Source organism: Mesoplodon bidens (genome assembly GCF_964165515.1).
Source record: "Mesoplodon bidens genome assembly, chromosome: 3".
NCBI lineage: Eukaryota > Metazoa > Chordata > Mammalia > Artiodactyla > Ziphiidae > Mesoplodon > Mesoplodon bidens.
In genome coordinates this window covers 83,203,681-83,229,185 of record NC_138178.1, presented here as the reverse complement: position 1 = coordinate 83,229,185, position 25,505 = coordinate 83,203,681, and the positions used below count along the sequence as shown (strand labels likewise).

General features: G+C 36.8%; 3 protein-coding genes across 11 annotated transcripts in view; 2 read left to right on the top strand and 1 right to left on the bottom strand.

Annotated features, from left to right (window-relative positions):
• LOC308614817 (ankyrin repeat domain-containing protein 26-like) overlaps positions 1–25,505 on the bottom strand; it is a 165,322-nt gene that overhangs the window by 52,821 nt on the left and 86,996 nt on the right. For all 9 annotated transcript variants that reach the window (XR_014015439.1, XM_081229572.1, XM_081229573.1 and 6 more), the window contains exons 27-31: positions 9,355–9,416; positions 6,199–6,292; positions 4,064–4,162; positions 3,418–3,446; positions 3,253–3,325 (exon numbers count right to left, since the gene is read on the bottom strand). Coding sequence is in view for 8 of the 9 variants with exons in the window: in XM_081229572.1 (XP_081085698.1) it covers positions 3,253–3,325; positions 3,418–3,446; positions 4,064–4,162; positions 6,199–6,292; positions 9,355–9,416 (357 nt within the window). In the remaining variant the exon portion in view is untranslated. The remainder of the gene's footprint in view (positions 1–3,252; positions 3,326–3,417; positions 3,447–4,063; positions 4,163–6,198; positions 6,293–9,354; positions 9,417–25,505) is intronic.
• LOC308614963 (ATP-dependent zinc metalloprotease YME1L1-like) lies at positions 10,375–16,097 on the top strand (the record flags this gene model as incomplete). Its single annotated transcript, XM_081229859.1, has 6 exons — positions 10,375–10,427; positions 11,743–11,826; positions 12,953–13,065; positions 13,925–14,080; positions 15,075–15,327; positions 16,073–16,097. 6 exons carry the CDS (start codon positions 10,375–10,377, stop codon positions 16,095–16,097), a joined length of 684 nt encoding a protein of 227 aa, XP_081085985.1.
• On the top strand, positions 15,705–19,188 carry LOC308614829 (ATP-dependent zinc metalloprotease YME1L1-like). Its single transcript, XM_081229594.1, has 4 exons — positions 15,705–16,362; positions 16,455–16,528; positions 17,174–17,260; positions 18,738–19,188. Exons 1-4 carry the CDS (start codon positions 16,296–16,298, stop codon positions 18,750–18,752), a joined length of 243 nt encoding a protein of 80 aa, XP_081085720.1. The 5' UTR covers positions 15,705–16,295; the 3' UTR covers positions 18,753–19,188.

Sequence of the window (25,505 nt, the reverse complement as noted above, 5' to 3'; positions counted from 1 at the left end):
AAAACTGTCACTGTTTGCAGATGACATGATACCATACATAGAGAATCCTAAAGATGCCACCAGAAAACTACTAGAGCTAATCAAAGAATTTGGTAAAGTTGCAGGATACAAAATTAATGCACCGAAATCTCTTGCATTCCTATACACTAATGATGAAAAATATGAAAGAGAAATTAAGGAAACACTCTCATTTACCATTGCAACAAAAAGAATAAAATACCTAGGAATAAACCTACCTAGGGAGACAAAAGATCTGTATGCAGAAAAGTATAAGACACTGATGAAAGAAATTAAAGATGATACCAACAGATGGAGAGATAAACCATGTTCTTGGATTGGAAGAATCAATATTGTGAAAATGACTATACTACCCAAAGCAATGTACAGATTCAATGCAATCCCTATCAAATTACCAATGGCATTTTTTACGGAACTAGAACAAAAAATCGTAAAATTTGTATGGAGACAAAAAAGACCCCGAATACCCAAAGCAGTCTTGAGGGAAAAAAACGCAGCTGGAGGAATCAGACTCCCTGACGTCAGGCTATATTACAAAGCTACAGTAATCAAGAAAATATGGTACTGGCAGAAAAACAGAAACATAGATCAATGGAACAAGATAGAAAGCCCAGAGGTAAACCCACACACCTATGGTCAACTAATCTATGACAAAGGAGGCAAGGATATACAATGGAGAAAAGACAGTCTCTTCAATAAGTGGTGCTGGGAAAACTGGACAGATACATGGAAAGAATGATATTAGAACCCTCCCTAACACCATACACAAAAATAAACTCAAAATGGATTAGAGACCTAAATGTAAGACTGGACACTATAAATCTCTTAGAGGAAAACATAGGAAGAACACTCTTTGACAAGATCTTTTTTGATCCACCTCCTAGAGTAATGTAAATAAAAACAAAAATAAACAAATGGGACCTAGTGAAACTTCAAAGCTTTTGCACAGGAAAGGAAACCATAAACAAGATAAAAAGACAACCCTCAAAAATGAATAAATAAACTTAAAAAAAAATGGATAACCAGTGGACCTACTGTATAGCACAGGGGACTCTGCTCAATGTTATGTGGCAGCCTGGATGGGAGGGGAGTTTGGGGGAGAATGGGTACATGCATATGTATAGCCGAGTCCCTTTGCTGTGCATCTGAAACTATCACAACATTGTTAATCGGCTATACTCCAATATAAAATAAAAAGTAAAAAAAAAAAAAAAAAAAAGACAACCCTCAGAATGGGAGAAAATATTTGCAAACAAATCAACGGACAAAGGATTAATCTCCAAAACATATAAACAGCTCATGCAGCTCAATATTAAAAAAACAAACAACCCAATCCAAAAATGGGCAGAAGACCTAGATAGACAGTTCTCCAAAGAAGACATACAGATGGCCAAGAAGCACATGAAAAGCTGTTCAACATCACTAATTATTAGAGAAATACAAATCAAAGCTAGAATGAGGTATCACCTCACACCAGTTAGAATGGGCTTCATCAGAAAATGTACAAACAACAGAGGCTGGAGAGGGTATGGAGAAAAGAGAACCCTCTTGCACTGTTGGTGGGAATGTAACTGATACAGCCACTATGGAGAACAGTATGGAGGTTCCTTAAAAAACTAAAAATAGAATTACCATATGATCCGGCAATCCCACTACTGGGCATATACCCAGAGGAAACCATAATTCCAAAAGACACATGCACCCCAATGTTCACTGCAGCACTATTTACCGTAGGCAGGTCATGGACGCAACCTAAATGCCCATCGACAGACGAATGGATAAAGAAGATGGGGTACATATATACAATGGAATATTACTCAGCCATAAAAAAGGAATGAAATTGGGTCATTTGTTGAGACGTGGATGGATCCAGAGACTGTCATACAGAGTGAAGTAAGTCAGAAAGAGAAAAACAAATATCGTATATTAACGCATATATGTGGAACCTAGAAAATGGTACAGATGAACTGGTTTGCAGGGCAGAAATGGAGGCACAGTTGTAGAAAACAAACGTATGGACACCAAGGGGGGAAAACCGCAGGGCGTTGGGGATGGTGGTGGGATTAATTGGGAGATTGGGAATGACATGTATACACTGATGTGTATAAAATTGATGACTAATAAGAACCTGCTGTATACATAAAAAAAAGAGAAATCAAAGAAGAAAGCAAGGAATGTAAAAGTGAAAGTTTAAAGCCTGTTTCATCACAAGCGTCCCTTTATCATTTCACATCCATGAGCTCTGTAAATGGTTTAAAACAGTGGTTCTCAAGTGTCACCTGAGCATCCCTGGAGTCCCAAGACTCAACCGTTCAAGGGGTCCAAGAGGTCAAAACTATTTTCACAATAACAGTAAACGTTATTTCCATTCTCATTCTGTTTTAAGTGTACAGAGCAGTTTTCCAGAGACAAGATATGTGATAACATCATACTTCTAATGGCTAATAGAATGTATGATTGTGTGTGCTTGTATTTTAAATTTTTCAGTTTTATTTTCCAATACAGTAAACATCAGTAGATACAACCTACTTAAACAAAAGTTCCTTGGAATTCTCAATAATTTTTAAAAGTATAAAAGGATCCTATATCTGCATCATAAAAAATAACAAACAAATAAATAAAAGGATCTTAAAGCCCAAAACTTTCAGAATTACTGTTTTAAAAGATTGTGTCTATCAAATCGTCATTAAGGTATGATTACTTTCCCCCACTTTTAATAATCAAAGACCACACACACACACACACACACACACACACAGAGTCTGCTAATCAAAACATCTGGTTGGCTTAAGCTCATCCGTGTAACACCACTAAAATGAAATAATTAAAGTTGAACTACAATTGACACGTTAGCAAGTGAAGCTTTACTCTAGGTTAAGGTCAGAATTCAAATAAGCATTTTATAAAACTGGAAAAATCTTAGAATCTAATAATTAACCTCTGAGAATCCCTAAGAAGTACAGAGATTCCAAACTGAGAACTTTAGGGTATTGAAACGTACATAGAAACATCTGAGTTAAAGCTTACATTTTAAAAATATCTTTTTCTTATGCTTGTAAATATCTGTTTTTCAAAACATGGATACCAGCAATAACATGTGCCTTATTTATGTCAAATCCTTCAATTAAACTTGCAAAAACAAAAGAAGAAAGAATTAGGAATATGAAGGCTGTGAGTGTTTCAAATATTTTAGTGTACCTCTTTCCAGAGTGAAATTTGCACTGCAAAATTTACCTGATCTGGCTGTTTGTAAATCCTTCATTCCTACTGCTTTATTAGGAACAGAATCTTTCACTCCAACTGCAGGCTGAATGGGTTGTGAAACAAGTTGATTAATAAATAATGTACATTTGATACAATCTGTAGTTAATAATTCAAGACAAAAATATAAGTTTTTACCTTCAAGTGAGGATATTTTTCAGGAGAATCTAAAAGGCAAAAGGGACATAGAATCAATTACACATAACTATGAAAGCCAACTATATATTCATGCAGTTAGTACTGAGCAGAACCCTCGTGCTTGGCCTTGGCAGTGAATACTTTAGGTTTTGGTGTTTTCTTTCTTGGGGGAAGTTAGGACTGCAACAAGACAGACATATGAATCCACTATAGATACTGAAGAAAAAATAGGAGTACAGGTTTAACAAAACATGCAGTTAAGATTTCAAAAGTAAGATTATGTTCCAAAAGCCTTTATAAAATAGAAAAATGCACATGTACCAATGTGAGCATGCTGATTGATGAGGAGAAAAGTGATCTTTAATCAGAGCAACAAATCATGACCCCGAGAAGGTAAATGTGAAAGCTGATGGTAAAATGCAACAGCATATCTTGAATGCAATACAGCAGCATCATTTACACCATTATACTACAGGTATTTATCATGTTCTTCAATTTGTCCTGTAATTTAGGAAGTGCACAGTTGGGATGACAGTTCAGTTGAATGTATAGTTCATTTCTCATCAGAGAAAGTGTTATGAACTGATCAGCTTGGATATACACTTGTAGAATAATAGTTCATAAAAATATTCATGTTTTTCCATACCCATGTGGGCTACTGGTATGCCTACATTTCTTGGATCCTCTAGTTTAGTCATCTTAAAGTTTCTCGATCCACTCATGCAAGAAGGTATATAAGGCACATCTAAGAAATAACGTATTATAAGTTTTCAACATCGAAGTACGACTATCAAAAAGGAAAAAGTAAATTTTACTGCCACAGAATTATTAGATATTAAAAATCTTTCATATTTCAAAATCAGTGTAGTATTTACTGAAAATAACAATTTTAGCATTTAGGGAATGAACCCTATTAATTTCTTTTGTTTCCAAAATTAGTTTGGTTCAGTATATCATGCTAATGTTTAAAAGGATTTTTGCGAAACAATTATCAGCAAAAAATTAGCTATCTTAGGGACTCCCCTGGCGGTCCAGTGGTGAAGACCCCATGCTTCTACTGCAGGGGGCACGGGTTCAATCCCTGGTTGGGGAATTTAAGGTCCCACATGCCAAGCCAAGCAGCCAAAAAAAAAAAAACCACAAACCTATCTTAAAAAACAAAAAACAGCCAATGCTTCCATATTCAAATTAATCTCATTTGAATAACACATACTAACACAACATATATCTTTGATGCCTGATAGTTACAAGGAGGAGCTGGGGTTTACCTCAATTCTAGCACCCACTCCTGCTTCCAGTATTCTCTGGAGCAGCAATGACCTAACCTTGTTTCAGTGTAAATACACTGAAGTCATCTAACGAGAGTTCTCTCACGTTTCCTCATCACCTCCACAATCACCTCCCTAACACCCTTCTTTCCCCCCTCTTTCCTTTCACTGTATTCTTTCCTCTTCAAAGGTAGTCTCTGGATCTGTGGTCTTAATTCTCCCCCTTTGACATTCTTTTTATGGATCATCCCCACCACTTCTTTTTTCCTCTTTGCTTAGCAGTGGCACCTTACCTCTATAAGTTCTACTTCAACGCTTTGCTACCCTCTGGCTATAAACACACTCAGAAAGAAAAACAAAATAATGCTTTTCCTTGATCCTGTTCTGTCTTGAACTACCCAGTGGCTCCTCTTCCAGATTTCTCTCAATGCAAGCCTACACCCTTGCTACTCTGAGAGCTTGTCAGAAATGCACAATCCCAGACCTGCTGCTCAGCATGTGCACTTTTCACAAGGTCCCCAGGGGACTAATGAAAATTTGAGAAACTCTGATCTATGAGTCTGCTTCTACATTCCCACAGTAAGAGTGGGAAAGCTTTGCTGTTCGTCTCTGACAAGTTTCGGTGCTGGAAGCTCACTTCAAATTTGTCTCACGTTTCAAATACTCTTCGCTTCCCTTTTCTAAAGACCTATTTTACTTTGCCCCCGTCCTCCACAGACCCCTGCTTCCTTTTCCTTCATTTACTCCCTGTAACCTCTGCCTCTCTCATTCTTTAGTCCTTCTTTCCTCTTCCTCATTTCCCGACTTTCCTTAGGTTGTAGAGTACCTTGAAACGGAACGAATAATTTAGCTCCTTAAAGGGGACTCTCAATTTAATCTGTGGCTGACACCAGATAAGATACACAGCTTCCCTCCTTTTCTCATCTTTTTCCTCACTATGCATTTGACAAGTGATTTTCTTTTTTTTTTTTTGCATCAACAGTGTTATGTTTTTTAATAGTTTTCAGAATATAAGCTGCATAGCTTTTTAGAATAAAAAATGATATAACTTCAGGTACATGCTTTAGGACACTTGGTTCAACAACAAGCAAACTGTGTCTTTGAGGACCACCTCAAAAGGGTGGCACACTTCACAGTGTAACTTGGTAACAGACATGGAGATAGATGATTCTATCATGGCATGTTGTCTACAAAAGAACATCTGGACACTCAGAGCTTAAATAGAACACAGCACACAGTTAAGTATTCAAGCACTGCTTTTTGGCCAAATAAAAACTGCCTAAAAACTGCTGATGGATTTTTGACAAGAAAAAAAGATGTAGCTGCTTAGTTCTTCTGATACAGCACTTCTTTTCCAGAATGAGACAGGCTCAGTTCAACTTGAAATCAGTGTGAGGAATGATTCTTCCTCTTAACCGACAGGTGATTTTCTTTGGCTATTAGAATATATCAGAATTCCCATTTTAAATCAACATGCTGTCAAATGACTTTTTCATAAAAATATCGTTCTTACCTTCTACTTGTCCATTTAATATATTTTTTCCTCTTTGACCTGCAGCTCCAGATAAATGATCAACATACTTCTCTGGAAGACTCTCAGAGATACTCTGTTAAAATTGATATTAATAATGAGTTGCATAAAGCTTTCCTAATCCCCTTCTAATAGCTGAAAATACCCTACTTTTTAAAAATTTCCTACCTTACAAGCAATTAGATTTAAAAATAAGAGAAGCATGCATTGAAAACCCAAACATTGAAACAGAAAACTTCATATACACTCTCTAGATCAAGTCTATCTTTTATCCTCATTTGGCTACTGACTCTGTAAACTGAGCATGGAAAGCCAGAGGAATTATTTTCACAGACAAAAAATGTGCCTGACTTACAGGCACATTTCAGCAAAGAATTAACTTCAAAACACCTAACTCTACTTTACACTCCTTGTCAAAAGAAGAGAGTATTTTAAAAAAATATGTGTTTAACTAAATTCTTTAATAAGTACACTTGCTATAAATTTAAAATATTTCTAAAGACAGAAATTTTTTAGTATTAAATTAATATACTTGGCATGAAAAGAAACCATGAAGTATGTCATGTTGAGCATAAACAGAACACTGTAGAAGCTGCTTCATTTAGGTACACAAGGGCTTATAAGAATCTGTTATTTGATAAAATTTTTATTGATAGGAAAAATAGTTGAATAAAATAGCGAAGTAGTAAGAAAAACTTTTATGTTTAAATCATAGAAGAAAATTTAAATATAGTTATCCAACTCTTCAAAAAAGTACAGCAAGCTTTAATAAGGGAAGAGTAAGAACTTTTATTTATTAATTATCTAAGTGTGCCAAGCTTTTCTTATGCACATTTTATTTTCTACATACAACAACAATGATAAAAGTGATTGTAAGGACAGTTACCCCACTTCCTGTTTCCTGGTCATTCCAAGATGCGAGAGTGTAATGATGAACAGATGGGATCCACTGTTCTCTCTGTCCAGAATGTCCCTCCCCTGGACCCTCACGTGATTGGCTCCTTCCCATCCTCCCCTTGGTAGCTTTTCTCACATGCAGATCTTTTCTGACTACCTAAATTCCACTCCCACTCCCATCCCCATCCTAACTACAAACTCTCTCAATGTTGTCTAACGTAACATTCTCCATTTTCTTTGTCTCTCACTGTTGTGGGCTCTCCCATTGAGGAGCACAGGCTCCGGACGCGCAGGCTTAGCGGCCATGGCTCACGGGCACAGCCGCTCCGCGGTACGTGGGAACTTCCCGGACCGGGGAACGAACCTGTATCCCCTGCATCGGCAGGTGGACTCTCAACCACTGTGCCACCAGGGAAGCCCTCTCCATTTTCTTTACATGAAGGACTTAACAGTGACTTATAAAGGATTCCTGTTTGGTTTTATGTTCCCACCACTACAGCCTAACCCCTCAATTGGTACAGTCAGTGTCTGTCCAGTATATAGTTGGTATTCAATAACAGGAATTTATTTAAGATCAAAACATTTAAAATGTCGAGAGGACCTCAAGTACCAAAGCACTTGATACCTATAGGAGATTTCCGATAACAGTCTATAGAACCTTAACATACCCCAAGCTAGAAATCCACATGCCCGTTCTAATTTTCCTATTCTTAACACTACTGTCATTTTATTGTCCTTCAGGTTTTAAAAAAGTGCCCCAGCATTTAGTGAGTCACTCATTGCCACTGTGATCATTTTTTTTATTAGTTTCTGCTTTATAACAAAGTGAATCAGTCATACATATACATCTGTTCCCACATCCCTTCCTTCATGCATCTCCCTCCCTCCCACCCTCCCCATCCCACCCCTCCAGGCAGTCACAAAGCACCGAGCTGATCTCCCTGTGCTCTGCGGCTGCTTCCCACTATCTATCTACCTTACGTTTGGTAGTGTATATATGTCCATGCACTGTGATCATTTTTGTCTTACATTTCTATAGCACCCTTTACAGTTTACAAGGTGTGTCCACAGCTGTTACCACATCTGTTCCCTACACATACCTGAGAAGTGAGTACCAGTACCATTTTTACGAAGGACGTCACTGACGCTCAACCAGGGTAGACAAGTTTTTTCCAAGATCCCACAGCACGTGACAGAACCAGGATGCTACCATGTCTTTTGACTTTAAACACAGTGCTATATCACTGCAGCAGCCGCCTATATCTAACAGATCAGGCCCTTCTTATCTCTTTCCATAGCTGTCACCTTACAACAGGTCATCATTACTTTATATTTACGTTACTTCAAGTATGGCTGCCATAAAGGTACTCAGCGCACACTAGTTTATCCAAAATGGTGTGTACTTATTAAAACATCGCTAAACCAAACTGTTGTTATTATAACGCCACATACTTATTATTCCCCATTCTTTTGCTTCTCTTGAAACGTTCCTTGCAGATCTATTTGAAAATCCAAATGTACTAATACTTTCAAGTCTCAGGCACTATCTTTTTCAGGTCTAAGTGGTAAAAAACTACATTTCAACCTGTTTCTCTCTGAACCTCACTAGGAGTTTTACACATCCATATGTACCAAAGAAACATACATTTGCTTGGGAGACTGGGACTGACAGATACACCCTACTATATATAAAATAGATCAATAATAAGGACCTCCTGTATAGCACAGAGAACTCTACTGAATACCCTGTAATGGCCTATGTGGGGAAGGAATCGAAAAAAGAGTGGATATATGTATAACTGATTCACTTTGCTGTATATCTGAAACTAACACAACATTGTAAATCAACTATACTCCAACAAAAATTTTTTTAAGAAAGAAAAGAAAAAAGAAACATACATTTGGCCATAGGCTGACCTGGAATAATGCTTCAGTTTTTAGATAAATTTAACTTCAGAACCCAAACTGATTCCTTATGACTTCTAAGCCTTGGTTTTTGCTCTGTGCTACACTGGTTTCATTAGGTGAATCTTGCAAATTAACAAAAGTGCACTATGTGGTAGTTATTATACTTAGCACACAATTATTTAATTAATTACAGGTTAAAAATATAAGGAAAAACTTTTGATGGGCAAAGGCAAAGGTGAGAAAGTAAAGTCAAAGCACCCCCCGTTTTATGTTTTAACATCATTCAGTGCTTATATTTTAAAATAAAAAAATAATAATAATAGAAGACAGTACCTCAGAATCCCAAGGTGATTCTATACCTTCCTCTTCTCCTAATCCTAATGCTGACATCATATCTGTAAAATGCAGCCACAGATACATTAATGAGAACATTTACTACTATGAATTTTAAATACATATATGTCTATCTCCATCCACAAATATTTAAATAAAATAAAGTAGCAGAAAAGAATTTCAGAGGGTTGAGGCATTTTCAGGAAGAAAAAGTTGGTAGTAGTTGGGATACTTCTGAAGAAACGGAGCAAAAGAAATATACTTAAAAAGAAATGGAAAAAAAAAAAAAGGGCTTCACTGGTGGCGCAGTGGTTGAGGGTCCGCCTGCCGATGCAGGGGATACGGATTCGTGCCCTGGTACGGGAAGATCCCACATGCCGCAGAGCGGCTGGGCCCGTGAGCCGTGGCCGCTGGGCTTGCGCGTCCGGAGCCTGTGCTCCGCAACGGGAGAGGCCATAACAGTGAGAGGCCTGCGTACCGCAAAAAAAAAAAAAAAAAAAAAAAAAAAAAAAAAGAAGTCAAATTGTTAGGATCTGTTTGATCCTGTGGAGCACGTTCAATATCAGTATCATTTTCTTTTTCTCCAATTTCTGGATTTGTTGCTCCTTCCTATAAAAACAAAACAAAATAAAACAAACACCTCATTCCAGAAAACATCATATTCATTCATTTGGTCATTCAATCAATCAGTAAGACCACAAACGTTTACTGGATCTGTCAAATCATAGGCACTATCCTGGGAGAAAAGCTGGAAATATAAATAGAAGACCGATTCTGCTCTGTATTCCAGGAGAAGTAGAGCTACATGAAAACAAGTAAGAACAGTAAAGTATCATTCAAAAGCTCTACAACTGATGTGAACAGAGTACAGGAAGGGCACACAGGAAAGAGGAGTCAGCTGTATCTCGGTAGCTCAGGAAATGCTGCAAAGACAGGTCTGTGTCTTCAAAGACACACACAGTGTAGAGCGGGGATGTGAAGGGGATTCTAGAAAAGGCAGCCTGAGCAAAAGGACGAGGCATGAAACAACATAACAAGCCACGTGGAAAACTAGAACACAGTTACCGGGAATGGTATGGAGAGACAAAACTGGAGGATCAGAGCCAAACCAAAAAAAGCAAGTGTCCTCCTAGAACATGAACTTTCTCCTTCACGTGATGGGGATCCACTACATAAGTAGAGGTGTTACATCTTCACAGATATATTTTAGAAAGGTCACTCGGGCAGCAGCGTAAAGATGAACATCAGGGGAGCAAAACTAGAAAAGAGCATTTCAAAATTATAAGTGAGAAAGTAATAGGAAATGAAAAATGGTAAGCAGGTAGAAAATACTGAACTTGATGAGCAACAGGATGTGGTGATTTCAGGGAGGGATGGAGTCCAGGATTTTTCCTGCTTTGGTATTTCAGTGATGTTATCTACTAGGATGGGGAAGACAGATGACAGAGTAGCTTACAAAGAGTCAGGAAAGAGGAAAGCATCAGGGACAATGTCTTCAGTTTGGGGCATAACAAATTTGAGGCACCCAGGGGACTTAGAAGAAAGATTTGGATAAATGCATTTGGATTAGTAATAGATAAACGTATTCAGGAAAAGCATATGATGTTAAGATAAATATCTGTAAAATATACTAACCTGGTATAATTAAATGATGCAAACCTATGCAGAGTTCTGAACTTTTGAAAATATAAACAAGACTGGGGAAGAAAACTATGAGATTCAATTTTTTGATTATATATTGCAACATTTGTTTAAGGATATGAAATATACTCTTTCACGAATATGTGCAAATATTCATTTCCTGGATATTAGAGCAATAAGCATTTTTAAGTTTAATGAAAAGATTTAATTGTAAAACACCAACTCAAGAGACTACAAGAACACTCCTTTTCAAAAATTAATCTGAAAAGACAAGTTTTAAATTGTAGAAGAGAATGTTTATGTGATTATGGAATTATAAGGCATTTTTAAGTACTACTATGATGTACGAAAGAAATATAAAACCCTATTTTGAGTGTTGCTGTAGATCAAAAAATTGTTTCTTAAAGTCATGTAAGACACTCTGGAAGTCTAGGAGCAAATAATTTGAATTGGTAAACTTGAAAATGTTTTTCAAAAATTAGTCGGGGACTCAAGCTTTTTGTGTCAGGTCATCTCTTCCTAACTAGAAAAATTATTATGAAGGTATGTAACCACAGATGACTTGGTGATTTATTATTAACACTTTTATTGAAGTGCACTGGCATTTTAAGAAAACAATTAGAGATGCCTTATCATTTTGGCCATTAAAAAGATCAATCCCTTTTCTTTGCTGTTAGTAAGATTAACGATAAACAGTTTTGCATAGAACATTTCTACATGTGTGCTGTTTTAATTTTCAATGAAAAGGTCCCTTTTTTTTTATAATTGTTTTAAACCCAACGAAGGAGTTATCATCATAGGAGCCACAAACTTCCCAGAGGCATTAGATACGTAAGTATTAAAATTTTGTGATATATTCTAGAATAGTGATGACCTTTAAAAATATTGTGCTAAGTGAAGGAAACCCATCACAAAACATCACATATTATATGATTGCTTTTATATGAAATGTCTAGAATAAGCAGATCCATAGCAACAGAAAGGAACTTAGTGGTTGCCAGAGGTTAGGGAAAATAGGGAATAACTGCCAGTAGATTTGGGGTTTCTTTCAGCTGGAGAAGAGAGGGAGGGGGTAAAAATTCTCTAAAATTAGATTGTGGTGATGGTTGGGCAACTCTGAATATATTAAAAACCACTGGGTTACACTACCAAACGTAAAGTAGATAGCTAGTGGGAAGCAGCGGCACAGCACAGGGAGATCAGCTCGGTGCTTTGTGACCACCTAGAGGGGTGGGATAGGGAGGGTGGCAGGGAGGGAGATGCAAGAGGGAGGGGATATGGGGATATATGTATATGTATAACTGATTCACTTTGCTATACAGCAGAAAATAACACAACATTGTAAAGCAAATTATACTCCAATAATGATGTTAAAAAAAACAACACTGGGTTTTCGACTTCAAATTCTATGATATGAAAATTGTATCTCAGTAAAGCTGCTAAAAGAATCTTCTCACAACTTAAACATCACAAAGCTTTTGGGTGGGGGGTAGAGAGGATTTTTAGAATAAAATTTACTATAGTTTAAAATTTTTATTGGTTTTATTATATAGAAGTTATTCATACTTTCATTTGATCTAATAGTTGGCTCTTGCCTAAGACTCTAGTTTAACATTTTGTACTTAATAGCAGTAAGATGGATGTGTAGCTCTCATAATAGATTGCTGTAGAATTATTTGTTCCTTGACTGGCTGACTTGCATGTCTTTGTCTCTGAAGGGTTGTATGCTATCTAGATGCACACATTTATCTATATGAACCTGTGTTCTGCCTTCTGGTTATTGAAACTGTTCTTTGAGCCATGTTTTATAAGGAACTAATCTGAATAGTTATGTTCAAAATAATTATTGGTTGCCATTGTCTTTCCATCTTCTCTTTAGGATGTCAGTCCTGTTTAACTTGACCTTCAGCACAGTCAGCTTATTAATTTATATTTTCTTTTTGTATTCTCCCTTTAGCGCCTTAATACGTCCTGGTCATTTTGACATGCAGGTTACAGTTCCCAGGCCAGATGTAAAAGGTCGAACAGAAATCTTGAAGTGGTATCTCAATAAAATAAAGTTTGATCAGTGTAAGTCTTAATTCGACGATACAGACATTATCTCCATAAAATGGTAGTATATCAATCCACCCTGTTTGTGGTCCTTACTCAGGATGTCTTAAAAGACAAATTCCTTTAAAGGTCTATTTTTCTCTCCTCTTGTTTGTCCATAAAGTCCATTTCTCCATTAATGTGTGTCCAGAGATTCTGTCATTTTGAATCCCGATTCTAAAGAAAGTTTTCTTTTGAGTACTTAGATAATACTTGATGAAATCTATGTATAAATGTTTCTTTAGATGAATGTAAAATATAAAATCATATAAAAAGCACCTGTATATTATGAGCATAGTACCTCATGATATAGTCACTTTGGGGCCAAAAGAGGGGAAGCAGACTATAAAACAAAACACATGGAAATATTATGGAACTACCTGAGTAATAAAAGCAGCTATTAAAGCTGCAGTATTTTCAAAGGTACCTGAATCAATTCTTAAAACCAAATATGTTTCCGATAATAAGGGGGGCTTTTATGTCCAAAGTTATTTCAAGATGAAATTCTGAAAACAAAATGTCTATGAATGTGCTTTTTCAGTTTGTGGTTAGGCCATAATTAAAGGTTTGTAAATCGTTATCTGGCAACTCTACCTTTCTCTGTTTATCACAAAGTTATTTAAATATAAGAACTTTTGTGATTTGTCCCAATGACAATTTTAATGGTGTGTTTACTAGCAGTTTTGGCTTTTACCCCTTAGAATTTAGTGAAGTAAGCTTTTGTAAAATTACAGCTCATGATGGCTATCTTCTTTTTTCTTTTGCAATGTGAGTTCTTTATGAAGAGCTTTTTATTAGCTCTTCTGAAATTTTAATATTGTGTCCTGTCTGCATATAGCTGTTGATCCAGAAATCATAGCTCGAGGTACTGTTGGCTTTTCTGGAGCAGGGTTGGAGAATCTTGTGAACCAAGCTGCTTTAAAGGCAGCTGTTGATGGAAAAGAAGTGGTAACCATGAAGAAACTAGAGTTCTCCAAAGATAAAATCCTAATGGGTAGGTTTTCTTTTTTTTTTTTTTCCCTATCTTATACTGTTCATTAAGTTAGAGAAAAAATTCTTGTTTTTAAAAATTGCCACTTGATAATTTTTGGTTTGGTGGTAATTCACTCTTTAAAAAAAATTTTTATTTATTTATTTATTGGCTGCATTGGGTCTTCGTTGCTGCATGCGGGCTTTCTCTAGTTGCGGCGAGCGGGGGCTACCCTTCATTGCGGTGCATGGGCTTCTCATTGTGGTGGCTTCTCGTGGAACATGGGCTCTAGGTGCGTGGGCTTCAGTAGTTGTGGCTTATGGGCTCTAGAACTCAGGCTCAGTAGCTGTGGCGCATGGGCTTAGTTGCTCCGCGGCATGTGGAGTCTTCTTGGACCAGAGCTCGAACCCGTGTCCCCTGCATTGGCAGGCGGATTCTTAACCACTGCGCCACCGGGGAAGTCCGAGAAAAAACTCTTAATTTTGAGAGAAAGTTTATAAAAAAGAAAGGTATAGAAACATGCAAATATACACTCTAACAGAGCAACACAGTTTGGCCTGTTACAGAACAAATATATTATAACTTATATTACACTCGTCGGGGGGCATGAGTGCCCATGTCTTTCCTCTTGTCTGATATTGCTGATAAAAGAATAGTTAATTTTACTGTTTTTCAGAATTTAATTTTTACTTTAAATCTTGAATTGCCTTCAAAACAGGTTAGTTATGATATTCCTGTTAAATTAGAAGTTTATTTTCTAGAAATAGAATACAGCTTTTCCTTTTGATATAAGGATTAAGATGATAGTTTTTACAGTTTGGTTTTCAGTTGACAAATTATGGTTTACATGTGTTGTAGAGTGGAATCTACTCATTTTTTAAACTTTCAAACTTTTAAAATATTTATTAATGATATTAAATCATATGACTCTAAGAATGACTTTGAGACAAAGGAGCTTCATTCATTTAAATATACCTTCTTAATGGAGTATTTTACTTAAGTAAATTTTTATTCTTAGGGCCTGAGCGTAGAAGTGTGGAAATTGATAACAAAAACAAAACAATCACAGCGTATCATGAATCTGGTCACGCTATTATTGCATATTACACTAACGATGCTATGCCTATCAACAAAGCTACAATCATGCCACGAGGGCCAACACTTGGACATGTATCTTTAGTTTTTCTTTCCTTTCAAATAGTGCTCCCCAGGAGCTTATGTCGGAAATTGCTGATGAAAACATTTCAAAAGAAAATTCAGCTACTTCCTAGGTGTGTTGATACTTTCTTCTTTAACTTCCTCAACTGTCTTGAAGTCAGACATACTTGTGAAATTTACCTGCTAATAAAGGATATCCTTAATATTTCAGATAATATATTTACATTATGAAATGTAATTCAGGAATGACAGCAAAATATAATTCTTAAATATGTAGTTGCTCTTTTCCCCTCGAAAGAAATTATGTATCATAGTGACTGGTTCAATAGTTTTTCTAAGTTTTTTCTCAATGAGTACAAGTTTCATTTTCATATCTTTCTAATTATAGACATTTATTTTTATTTATTTATGTTTAAAATTTTATTTTTGGCTGCGTGGGGTCTTCTTTGCCGCACGCGGGCTTTCTCTAGTGGAAGCGAGAGGGGGCTGCTCTTCATTGCGGTGTATGGGCTTCTCATTGCGGTGGCTTCTCTTGTTGCAGAGCACAGGCTCTAGGCGTGCGGGCCTCAGTAGTTGTGGTACATGGGCTCAGTGGTTGTGGCTTGCAGGCTCTAGAGCACGGGCCCAGTAGTTGTGGCGCACAGGCTGAGTTGCTCCGCGGCATGTGGGATCTTCCCAGACCAGGGCTCGAACCGTGTCCCCTGCATTGGCAGGCAGATTCTTAACCACTGCACCACCAGGGACGTCCCTATAGACGTTTTAAACAGTTTTGTGCAACGAGGGACAAACAGTTGTATTGCAGCATTAACTACTTACTATTTATAAACTGCACTTTTGCTTTCCTCATTTTATACATAGCTGGTTTGGTAATCAATCACCATGACCATCTCTATTAAATGCCGCTGAGCTTTCAGCATCATGGTATTAAGTAAGGTCATGAGAGACAAATGATAATTCAGGTTATTAATGTAAGTGTTTCAAAACTGTGTCTGAATTTTTTCTTTGTTTTTCAATTGTCTGGGTGTACCTGTTGCCTGAAAATGATCGACGGAACGAAACTAGAGCTCAGCTTCTTGCTCAGATGGACGTCAGTATGGGAGGAAGAGTGGCAGAGGAACTTATATTTGGAGCTGATCATATTACAACAGGTTGGCTGTAAAGAATAGCTTTGGTTCAAATTGTGTTTGTTGGTTTAAAGATTTTTTTTAACTTGAGTTTTATGTATATTTCAAAATTTTAGGTGCTTCCAGTGATTTTGATAATGCAACCCAAATAGCAAAGCAGATGGTCACCAAATTTGCAATGAGTGAAAAGGTAATGGCTAATTTTAATCCTTCCTCATGTATCAAATGTTGATGTGCCAAGTGTCTCTTTGTGAGAGAGGATTCTCATTATAAATTGATAGATTTTCCCCTGTCTCATTCCAAATGGATTTAACAAAGCTGACTCTAAACTAAATGTCATTTTCTGAGAAATGTAACATACTCTTTCCATTCCAGCTGCTCAAACAGTAAGAGTTATTACTTCATGAATTAACCAAATGATAATATAAATTCCTTAGCTTTTTTATTCATATGACATCGAAGACCTACTTGTTGAGCTTGCTTACTTTGCCCTTTCCACATACTTCACGTTCCTACATTACCACTGTGGCTCCATAAAGCAATTCCAGTACTCTGTGAATTGTGGATTTCTGGACTAGAATACCTGCTAAGGTTTTCTAAGAAGGTACTCAGAATGATACTTAGGATTTAAAATTTTCTCTCTTGTTCACACTTTTTAGTATTATACTTTCAGAAGAATAATGAAGTTTTTTTGCCCTCAAGGGCATTTTTATATTGTATTTTTTCCTTGCCCCCATGATATTTATTTTCTTATGTATAGGATAGTACTTCCTCTGTTACATACATTAGTGTTGGAGGGTTTTCTGTTGGATTTCTGTCTTTTCATTGATTTTAGCTTGGAGTTATGACCTACAGTGATACAGGGAAACTGAGTCCAGAAACTCAATCTGCTATTGAACAGGAAACCAGAATCCTTCTGAGGGTAATGTTCTTTTTTTAAATGTTTATTTATCTATTTAGTCAAAATGTGCCTAAATATTTGGGTGCTTGCAAAAAAACTAAAGTTCCTCTGTTTTATAAAGTTAATAGGTGCACCGCTGCTGCCGTGATTAAATATGTCATAGACTGGATCTTTGACATAGACTGGAACCCCTGATCATAGACTGGATCTTTATTTTATTCTGGCCATAGGCTAAGAACAATATATATATATATATATATATATATATATATATATATATATATATATATATATATATATATATATACACACACACACACATATATGTATATATATATATTTTTAAAATAAATTTATTTATTTTATTTTTGGCTGCATTGGGTCTTTGTTGCTGCATGTGGGCTTTCTCTAGTTGCAGCGAGCAGGGGCTGCTCTTCATTGCGGTGGCTTCTCTTGTTGCTGAGCATGGGCTCTAGGGCACGGGCTTCAGTGGCTGTGGTGCGGGGCTTCAGTGGTTGTGGCGCGCGGGCTTAGTTGCTTCGCGGCATGTGGGATCTTCCCGGACCAGGGATTGGCAGGCGGATTCTTAACCACTGTGCCACTAGGGAAGCCCAGAACAATTTACATTGTGATTTAAATATTCAGTTCTTCTTTAGCTGATATATTTCTAATATTTTATGTATTTTCTTTAATTTGATTATTTTACTTGGACATGGTTATGTTCAAAATGTCTAGTAATTGTATTGTGTTTATATGACCTGTGCTTCTTGGTGTTGGTAAATTCACTTTTACATTTTCCACCCAATTTTATAAGGACAAAAATATAATTTGCTAGTAAAATATTGGCAGAAACATTGTACAGGCAAATATGACACTGCCAAAAATGAACTGTTATTACTGCTGTTATTCATAAGCTGATAAACTTAATTCAGACTCACCTTTGGAAAGAGAGTTGAAGGATTTAAATGAAAAGTTCAAGGTGGGTTGCAAAAAAAAATCAAATGTATGGAAGTCAGGGATCACCTCTAATGATACTGTGTTACAGTATTGAGAGGTGAGTGTGTTACCAAGTAAAAGAATGGAAATTATATCTTTTCTGGCCATTCTAGATTGAGTAAATTGGTGAAATCTCAAGAGGCAAAAGGAGCAAACTCCCTTTCCTTTTAGCACGTATACTGAAAAGAGAAATAGATTTCTGTGTTCACAGACCTTATTTAGAAAGCAGATGAGTACAGTGTATACTTTTATTTCTTAAGTAGCTTTTTGTTTAAGTAGTCCTCAGTTATCTCTATGATAGACTTTGAGGTTAAAAATGTAACATTTGAAAGTATGAAAGAGTTATCTTTAGGGAACCAAGCTTTTAAATGCATTTATCTTTCATAACTAGAAGTCAATAGATTTTATAGTTTTTTTAGGGTGCATAAAGGCTTTTTATCTCATTTAGGGTTTGTGCTTCTCCTAAGGTTTCTGCTTCTTACATATCTGCTTTGTATTTCAGGATTCGTATGAGTGAGCAAAACATATCTTGAAGACTCATGCCAAAGAGCACAAGAATCTAGCAGAAGCTTTACAGAAGTATGAGACTTTGGATGTCAAAGAGATTCAGATTGTTCTTGAGGGGAAGAAATTGGATGTGAGATGATAGCTCTTGATGCATTGTTGGTTGTATTGCAAGACCATAAGTAGCACTGCAGTAGTCGTATTTTGCAACACTTTTCTCCCATTCTTGGTATCACTCAAGGGTGTGAAACACTTTGTCAGTCTTTTGTCACATTTATCTAATTTTGATTATTCTCATGATGGACACCTACTGCAAACAGCAATTTATTAAAGAAAATAAAGAACTATCAGGATTGAAAACAGCTTGTTTGAGAAATGTCAATCAGTTATTAAGTTGAAAATAAGTAATGATTTTATGGTTGGTTACAGTGCTAGATGTGAATAGAAATTGTGCCTTTCGCTCTTGGGAAGTATTTTTACTTAGGAAAATAAAATTCTTGAAGGACTGTCTTTATTCCTAGATAGTACCACTTATCTTTGATAAAGAAATGATGCTATTTGGCTATTGGTAAATCATATTTCTACATACATCAGTGGAAACTTCATTAAGATGCACTTAATTATGATCTAGATTGACCATATATAAAGTGTTTTTTTAAAAATCTAAGAGTAGAGAATTGTGAACCTACAGATACCATCGGAATTTAAATGATTATTATAAGCTTTTTAAAATGCAGCTTGCATTTTCATGGTCTTTTTTTTTTAACATTACTATCACTCTGAAAATGAAGTTTATTTCAGAGCAGCAGTATTTTGTTAAATAAACAAGTAACACACCTCAAATTATGAATAACTATGTAATTATGCTTTGCGTTAAAACCAAAATAAAACCAAAAACCCAGTCCCATTCAGAGTGAACTTTTGAATTATGCTGTGTTAGAAATGGAAAGTTGTGTTTATTTCAGTCAGATTTTGTGGATATGAATGTGCTGTTACAGAATTTACAGATGACTTTAACTCAGTAGAAAAATTATTTTAGAGCACATTGTAGTGGTTTTACAACCACACTATATTCTTGAATTGATTTTATTAAAATTACCTACAGTTTTCTAGTAACTTTTAAGCTGTATATGGTCTTCGTTGAGGTTGGTAGAGGGAGCTTGCTACATGATATTCTTGCCCTTTATTTGGGTAATTTAAAATTTTGATGTACTTTCAAACTTAGAGAAACATTACCTGAATAATACAAGGAATTCTCATATACCCTTGATTCAGATATACGTTATTTTCATTTGCCTGTTTTTTATTGCACCTGCTTCCTTTCTCCCTTCCTCCTCTCTTCCCTCCCTCCCTCCTTCCCTCCCCTTCTCTCTGTGTTTATATATATATGAGTATACATGTCTTTGCGTGGACACGTTTTCATTTGTCTTGGTAGACTTCTAGAAATTGCTGTGTGATGTGGTGAGTTTCTCTTTAACTTTTTAAGAACCTGATGAACTGTTTTGAAAGTAACTATATAATTTAATGTTCCAACTACCAGTGTATGAAGGTTCCCGTTTCTCCATATCTTGTACAGTGTTTCTTATAGTCTTGTCCTTTTGACAAAGCCAATCTAGTGGGTATGAAGTAGAATCTCATTGTGGATTTAATTTACATTTCCCTAGGACTAGTGATTTTGAACATCCTCTGCTAGGCTTTTGGTCATTTGTATATCGTCTTTGGAGAAATGTCTGTTGAAATCCTCCCTCCCCTCTTTGGGTTGTTGTCTTCTGTGTTGTAAGAGATCATATATTCTAAAGACAAGTCCTTTATCATATGGATCTTGTTTTTTTTTTTTTTTTTTTTTTTTTGGCGGTACGCGGGCCTCTCGCTCTTGTGGCCTCTCCCATTGTGGAGCACAGGCTCCGGACGTGCAGGCTCAGTGACCATGGCTCACGGGCCCAGCTGGCCGCGGCATGTGGGATCATCCCGGACCGGGGCACGAACCCATGTCCCCTGCATCGGCAGGCGGACTCTCAACCACTGCACCACCAGGGAAGCCCAATCTTGTTTTTTTTTTAATCCAGTGTGAAAATCTCTGTTGTTTGAGTAGGGTGTTTAGTTCATTCATATTTAATATTTATGTAGTGGCTTTTACATCTGCCATTTGCTATTTGTTTTCTGTTTTTCTCGTATCTAAAGAGATCCCTGTGTTCCTCTTCTTCTTTTTTGGCTGCACAGCATGGCTTGTGGGATCTTAGTTCCCCAACAGGAATTGAACCCGGGCCCTTGGCAGTGAGAGCACGGAGTTCTAACCACTGGACTAACAGGAAATTCCCTGTTCCTCCTATTGTGAGTTATGTCTTAGCAGTTGCTCTAGGGATGACAGTACGCATTTATCACTCTTAATCACAGGCTCCTTCAAAATAATACAAGTTTTTTTTTTTTGTTGTTTTGTTTTTTTGCGGTACGCGGGCCTCTCACTGTTGTGGCCTCTCCCGTTGCGGAGCACAGGCTCCAGACGTGCAGGCTCAGCGGCCATGGCTCATGGGCCCAGCCGCTTCGTGGCATGTGGGATCTTCCCGGACTGGGGCATGAACCCGTGTCCCCTGGATCGGCAGGCGGACTCTCAATCACTGCGCCACCAGGGAAGCCCTAATACAAGTTTAATTCTATCAAAATGTAGTAAATTTGTTGCTTTCTTACCTACTTCTTGGCCCTAAATAGCAGAAAGAAGAGGAGAGGTGACCTAGAGAACCTCAGTCTCTCCACTGGGAATTGGAATAGCCTCTAATTTTAGCCACAGAAGGTTTTCCTCAACTGTATATGTTGGGATTTTGCAAAAATCCTGTTCTGATGAACCTCCAGATGAGATTGGTGGGAGGAGTGAGTGGTGTGGCTCTTACTCCTTAGCTGCCCAGAATGATTGTCATCTCTGAAGTGGTTATAGGGAAGTCGTGTCCCTATCCCCCTCCCCGACCCCCCACCACCCCTGTACCTCCTCCTTTTAGTTTAGTGTATATTGGCAGGTTGGGCTAGAGGAATCAGCTGCTATGCGGTTGATTTTTTTTTAACCCTTTCCCTTATTTGCCTTTTACTCCTCCCCTTAATCTAAAAGCTCTGTTTAATGCAACTGGAAATCTTTATCCTCCTCCCTCCCCCTTCCTTTATATATTGAGGCTTTGGGGTAGGAGAAAAGTGCACAACCCACCACCCCCCTTCCCCTCTGCATTAAAATTCCTTATTTACCCCTTTTCCCCTTCACATTTCGTCCCACTCCTTTTCTGGCAAAAAGGAGTCTTTTCCTCTCTGTGACCCTAAGAGCATACTGCACAAGGGAAATCGCCCCCATCCAGATGTGGCTCCACTCTTCATTTCTCTTGTCTTCTGCTGCTCTTTTCCTGGTGCTCTTTTTGTCGGTGGGGTGTGGGTAATAGAACAGCCATGGGCTTTTGGGGACTTAAAGTTAAAGCTGTTTGTTTTTTCCTTTTCATTTATAAGAACACTAAACGTTCAATTTCAGAGAACCAAAAATCCCACCTTCCCACAGAACACTACTAAGGGGCATGTCTTCTACTCCATACCTTTTCTGTTTTTCTTTCTCTCTTGTTAATGCTTTTAAAAACAAATGAGTTTTTTTATATAAATAAAGTTCTTAAAGTGTGAAAAAAAAACAAACACAAAAGAATTAAGAAAATGGTCATAGAAACATACATATTGATAATTACCTTAAACGTGAATGGATTAAATGCTCCAACCAAAAGACACAGGCTTGCTGAATGGATACGAACACAAGACCCATATATATGCTGTCTACAAGAGCCCCACTTCAGACCTACAGACACATACAGACTGAAAGTGAGGGGATGGAAAAAGATATTCCATGCAAATGGAAATCAAAAGAAAGCTGGAGTAGCAATACTCATATCAGATAAAATAGACTTTAAAATAAAGAATGTTACAAAAGACAAGGAAGGACACTATATAATGATCAAGGGATCAATCCAAGAAGAATATATAACAATTATAAATATATATGCACCCAACATAGGACCACCTCAATATATAAGGCAACGGCTAACAGCTGTAAAAGAGGAAATCAACAGTAACACCATAATAGTGGGGGACTTTAACACCTCACTTGCACCAATGGACAGATCATCCAAAATGTAAATAAATAAGGAAACAGAAGCTTTAAATGACACAATAGGCCAGATAGATTTGATATTTATAGGACATTCCATCCAAAAACAGCAGATTACACTTTCTTCTCAAGTGTGCACAGAACATTCTCCAGGATAAATCACATCTTGGGTCACAAACCAAGCCTCAGTAAATTTAAGAAAATTGAAATCATATCAAGCATCTTTTCTGACCACAACACTATGAGATTAGAAATGAATTACAGTGGAAAAACATAAAATACACAAACACATGGAGGCTAAACAGTAAATTACTAAATAACCAAGAGATCACTGAAGAAATCCAAGAGGAAATCAAAAAATACCTAGAGACAAATGACAATGAAAACACAACAATCCAAAACCTATGGGATGCAGCAAAAGCAGTCTTAAGAGGGAAGTTTATAGCTATACAAGCCTACCTCAAGAAACAAGAAAAATCTCAAAGAAATAATCTAACTTTATACCTAAAGGAACTAGAGAAAGAAGAACAAACAAAACCCAAAGTTAGCAGAAGGAAAGAAAACATAAAGATCAGAGCAGAAATAAATGAAATAGACACAAAGAAAACAATAGCAAAGATCAATAAAACTAAAAGCTGGTTCTTTGAGAAGATAAACAAAATTGATAAACCATTAGCCAGACTCATCAAGAAAAAGAGGGAGAGGACTCAAATCAATAAAATTAGAAATGAAAAAGGAGAAGTTACAACAGACACCGCAGAAAGACAAAGCATCTAAAGAGACTACTACAAGCAACTCTATGCCAATAAAATGGACAACCTGGAAGAAATGGACAAATTCTTAGAAAGGTATAACCTTCCAAGACTGAACCAGGAGAAACAGAAAATATGAACAGACCAATCACAAGTAATGAAATTGAAGCTGTGATGAAAAATCTTCCAACAAACAAAAGTCCAGGAGCAGACGGCTTCACAGGTGAATTTTATCAAACATTTAGAGGAGAGCTAACACCCATCCTTCTCAAACTCTTCCAAAAAATTGCAGAGGAAGGAGCACTCCCAAACTCATTTTACGAGGCCACCATCACCCTGATACCAAAACCAGACAAAGATACGGCAAAAAAAGAAAATTACAGACCAATATCACTGATGAATATAGATGCAAAAATCCTCAACAAAATACTAGCAAACAGAATCCAACAATGCATTAAAAGGATCATACACCATGATCAACTGGGATTTATCCCAGGGATGCAAGGATTCTTCAGTATACACAAATCAATCAATGTGATACACCATATTAACAAATTGAAGAATAAAAACCATATGATCATCTCAATAGATACAGAAAAAGCTTTCAACAAAATTCAACACCAATTTATGATAAAAACTCTCCAGAAAGTGGGCATAGAGGGAACGTACCTCAACATAATAAAGGTCATATATTACAAACCCACAGCAAACATCATTCTCAATGGTGAAAAACTGAAAGCATTTCCTCTAAGATCAGGAACAAGACAAGAATGTCCACTCTCACCACTATTATTCAACATAGCTTTGGAAGTCCTAGCCTCAGCAATCAGAGAAGAAAAAGAAATAAAAGGAATATAAATTGCAAAAGAAGAAGTAAAACTGTCACTGTTTGCAGATGACATGATACCATACATAGAGAATCCTAAAGATGCCACCAGAAAACTACTAGAGCTAATCAAAGAATTTGGTAAAGTTGCAGGATACAAAATTAATGCACCGAAATCTCTTGCATTCCTATACACTAATGATGAAAAATATGAAAGAGAAATTCAGGAAACACTCTCATTTACCATTGCAACAAAAAGAATAAAATACCTAGGAATAAACCTACCTAGGGAGACAAAAGATCTGTATGCAGAAAAGTATAAGACACTGATGAAAGAAATTAAAGATGATACCAACAGATGGAGAGATAAACCATGTTCTTGGATTGGAAGAATCAATATTGTGAAAATGACTATACTACCCAAAGCAATGTACAGATTCAATGCAATCCCTATCAAATTACCAATGGCATTTTTTACGGAACTAGAACAAAAAATCGTAAAATTTGTATGGAGACAAAAAAGACCCCGAATACCCAAAGCAGTCTTGAGGGAAAAAAACGCAGCTGGAGGAATCAGACTCCCTGACGTCAGGCTATATTACAAAGCTACAGTAATCAAGAAAATATGGTACTGGCAGAAAAACAGAAACATAGATCAATGGAACAAGATAGAAAGCCCAGAGGTAAACCCACACACCTATGGTCAACTAATCTATGACAAAGGAGGCAAGGATATACAATGGAGAAAAGACAGTCTCTTCAATAAGTGGTGCTGGGAAAACTGGACAGATACATGGAAAGAATGATATTAGAACCCTCCCTAACACCATACACAAAAATAAACTCAAAATGGATTAGAGACCTAAATGTAAGACTGGACACTATAAATCTCTTAGAGGAAAACATAGGAAGAACACTCTTTGACAAGATCTTTTTTGATCCACCTCCTAGAGTAATGTAAATAAAAACAAAAATAAACAAATGGGACCTAGTGAAACTTCAAAGCTTTTGCACAGGAAAGGAAACCATAAACAAGATAAAAAGACAACCCTCAGAATGGGAGAA

Excerpts from the sequence above, each read along its gene's own strand:
- LOC308614829 (XM_081229594.1), top strand. The coding sequence starts at position 16,296 with ATGGACGTCAGTATGGGAGGAAGAGTGGCAGAGGAACTTATATTTGGA. Across the intron at positions 16,363-16,454 it reads AGCTGATCATATTACAACAG|GTGCTTCCAGTGATTTTGAT; the intron begins GTTGGCTGTAAA and ends TCAAAATTTTAG. Across the intron at positions 16,529-17,173 it reads AATTTGCAATGAGTGAAAAG|CTTGGAGTTATGACCTACAG; the intron begins GTAATGGCTAAT and ends CATTGATTTTAG.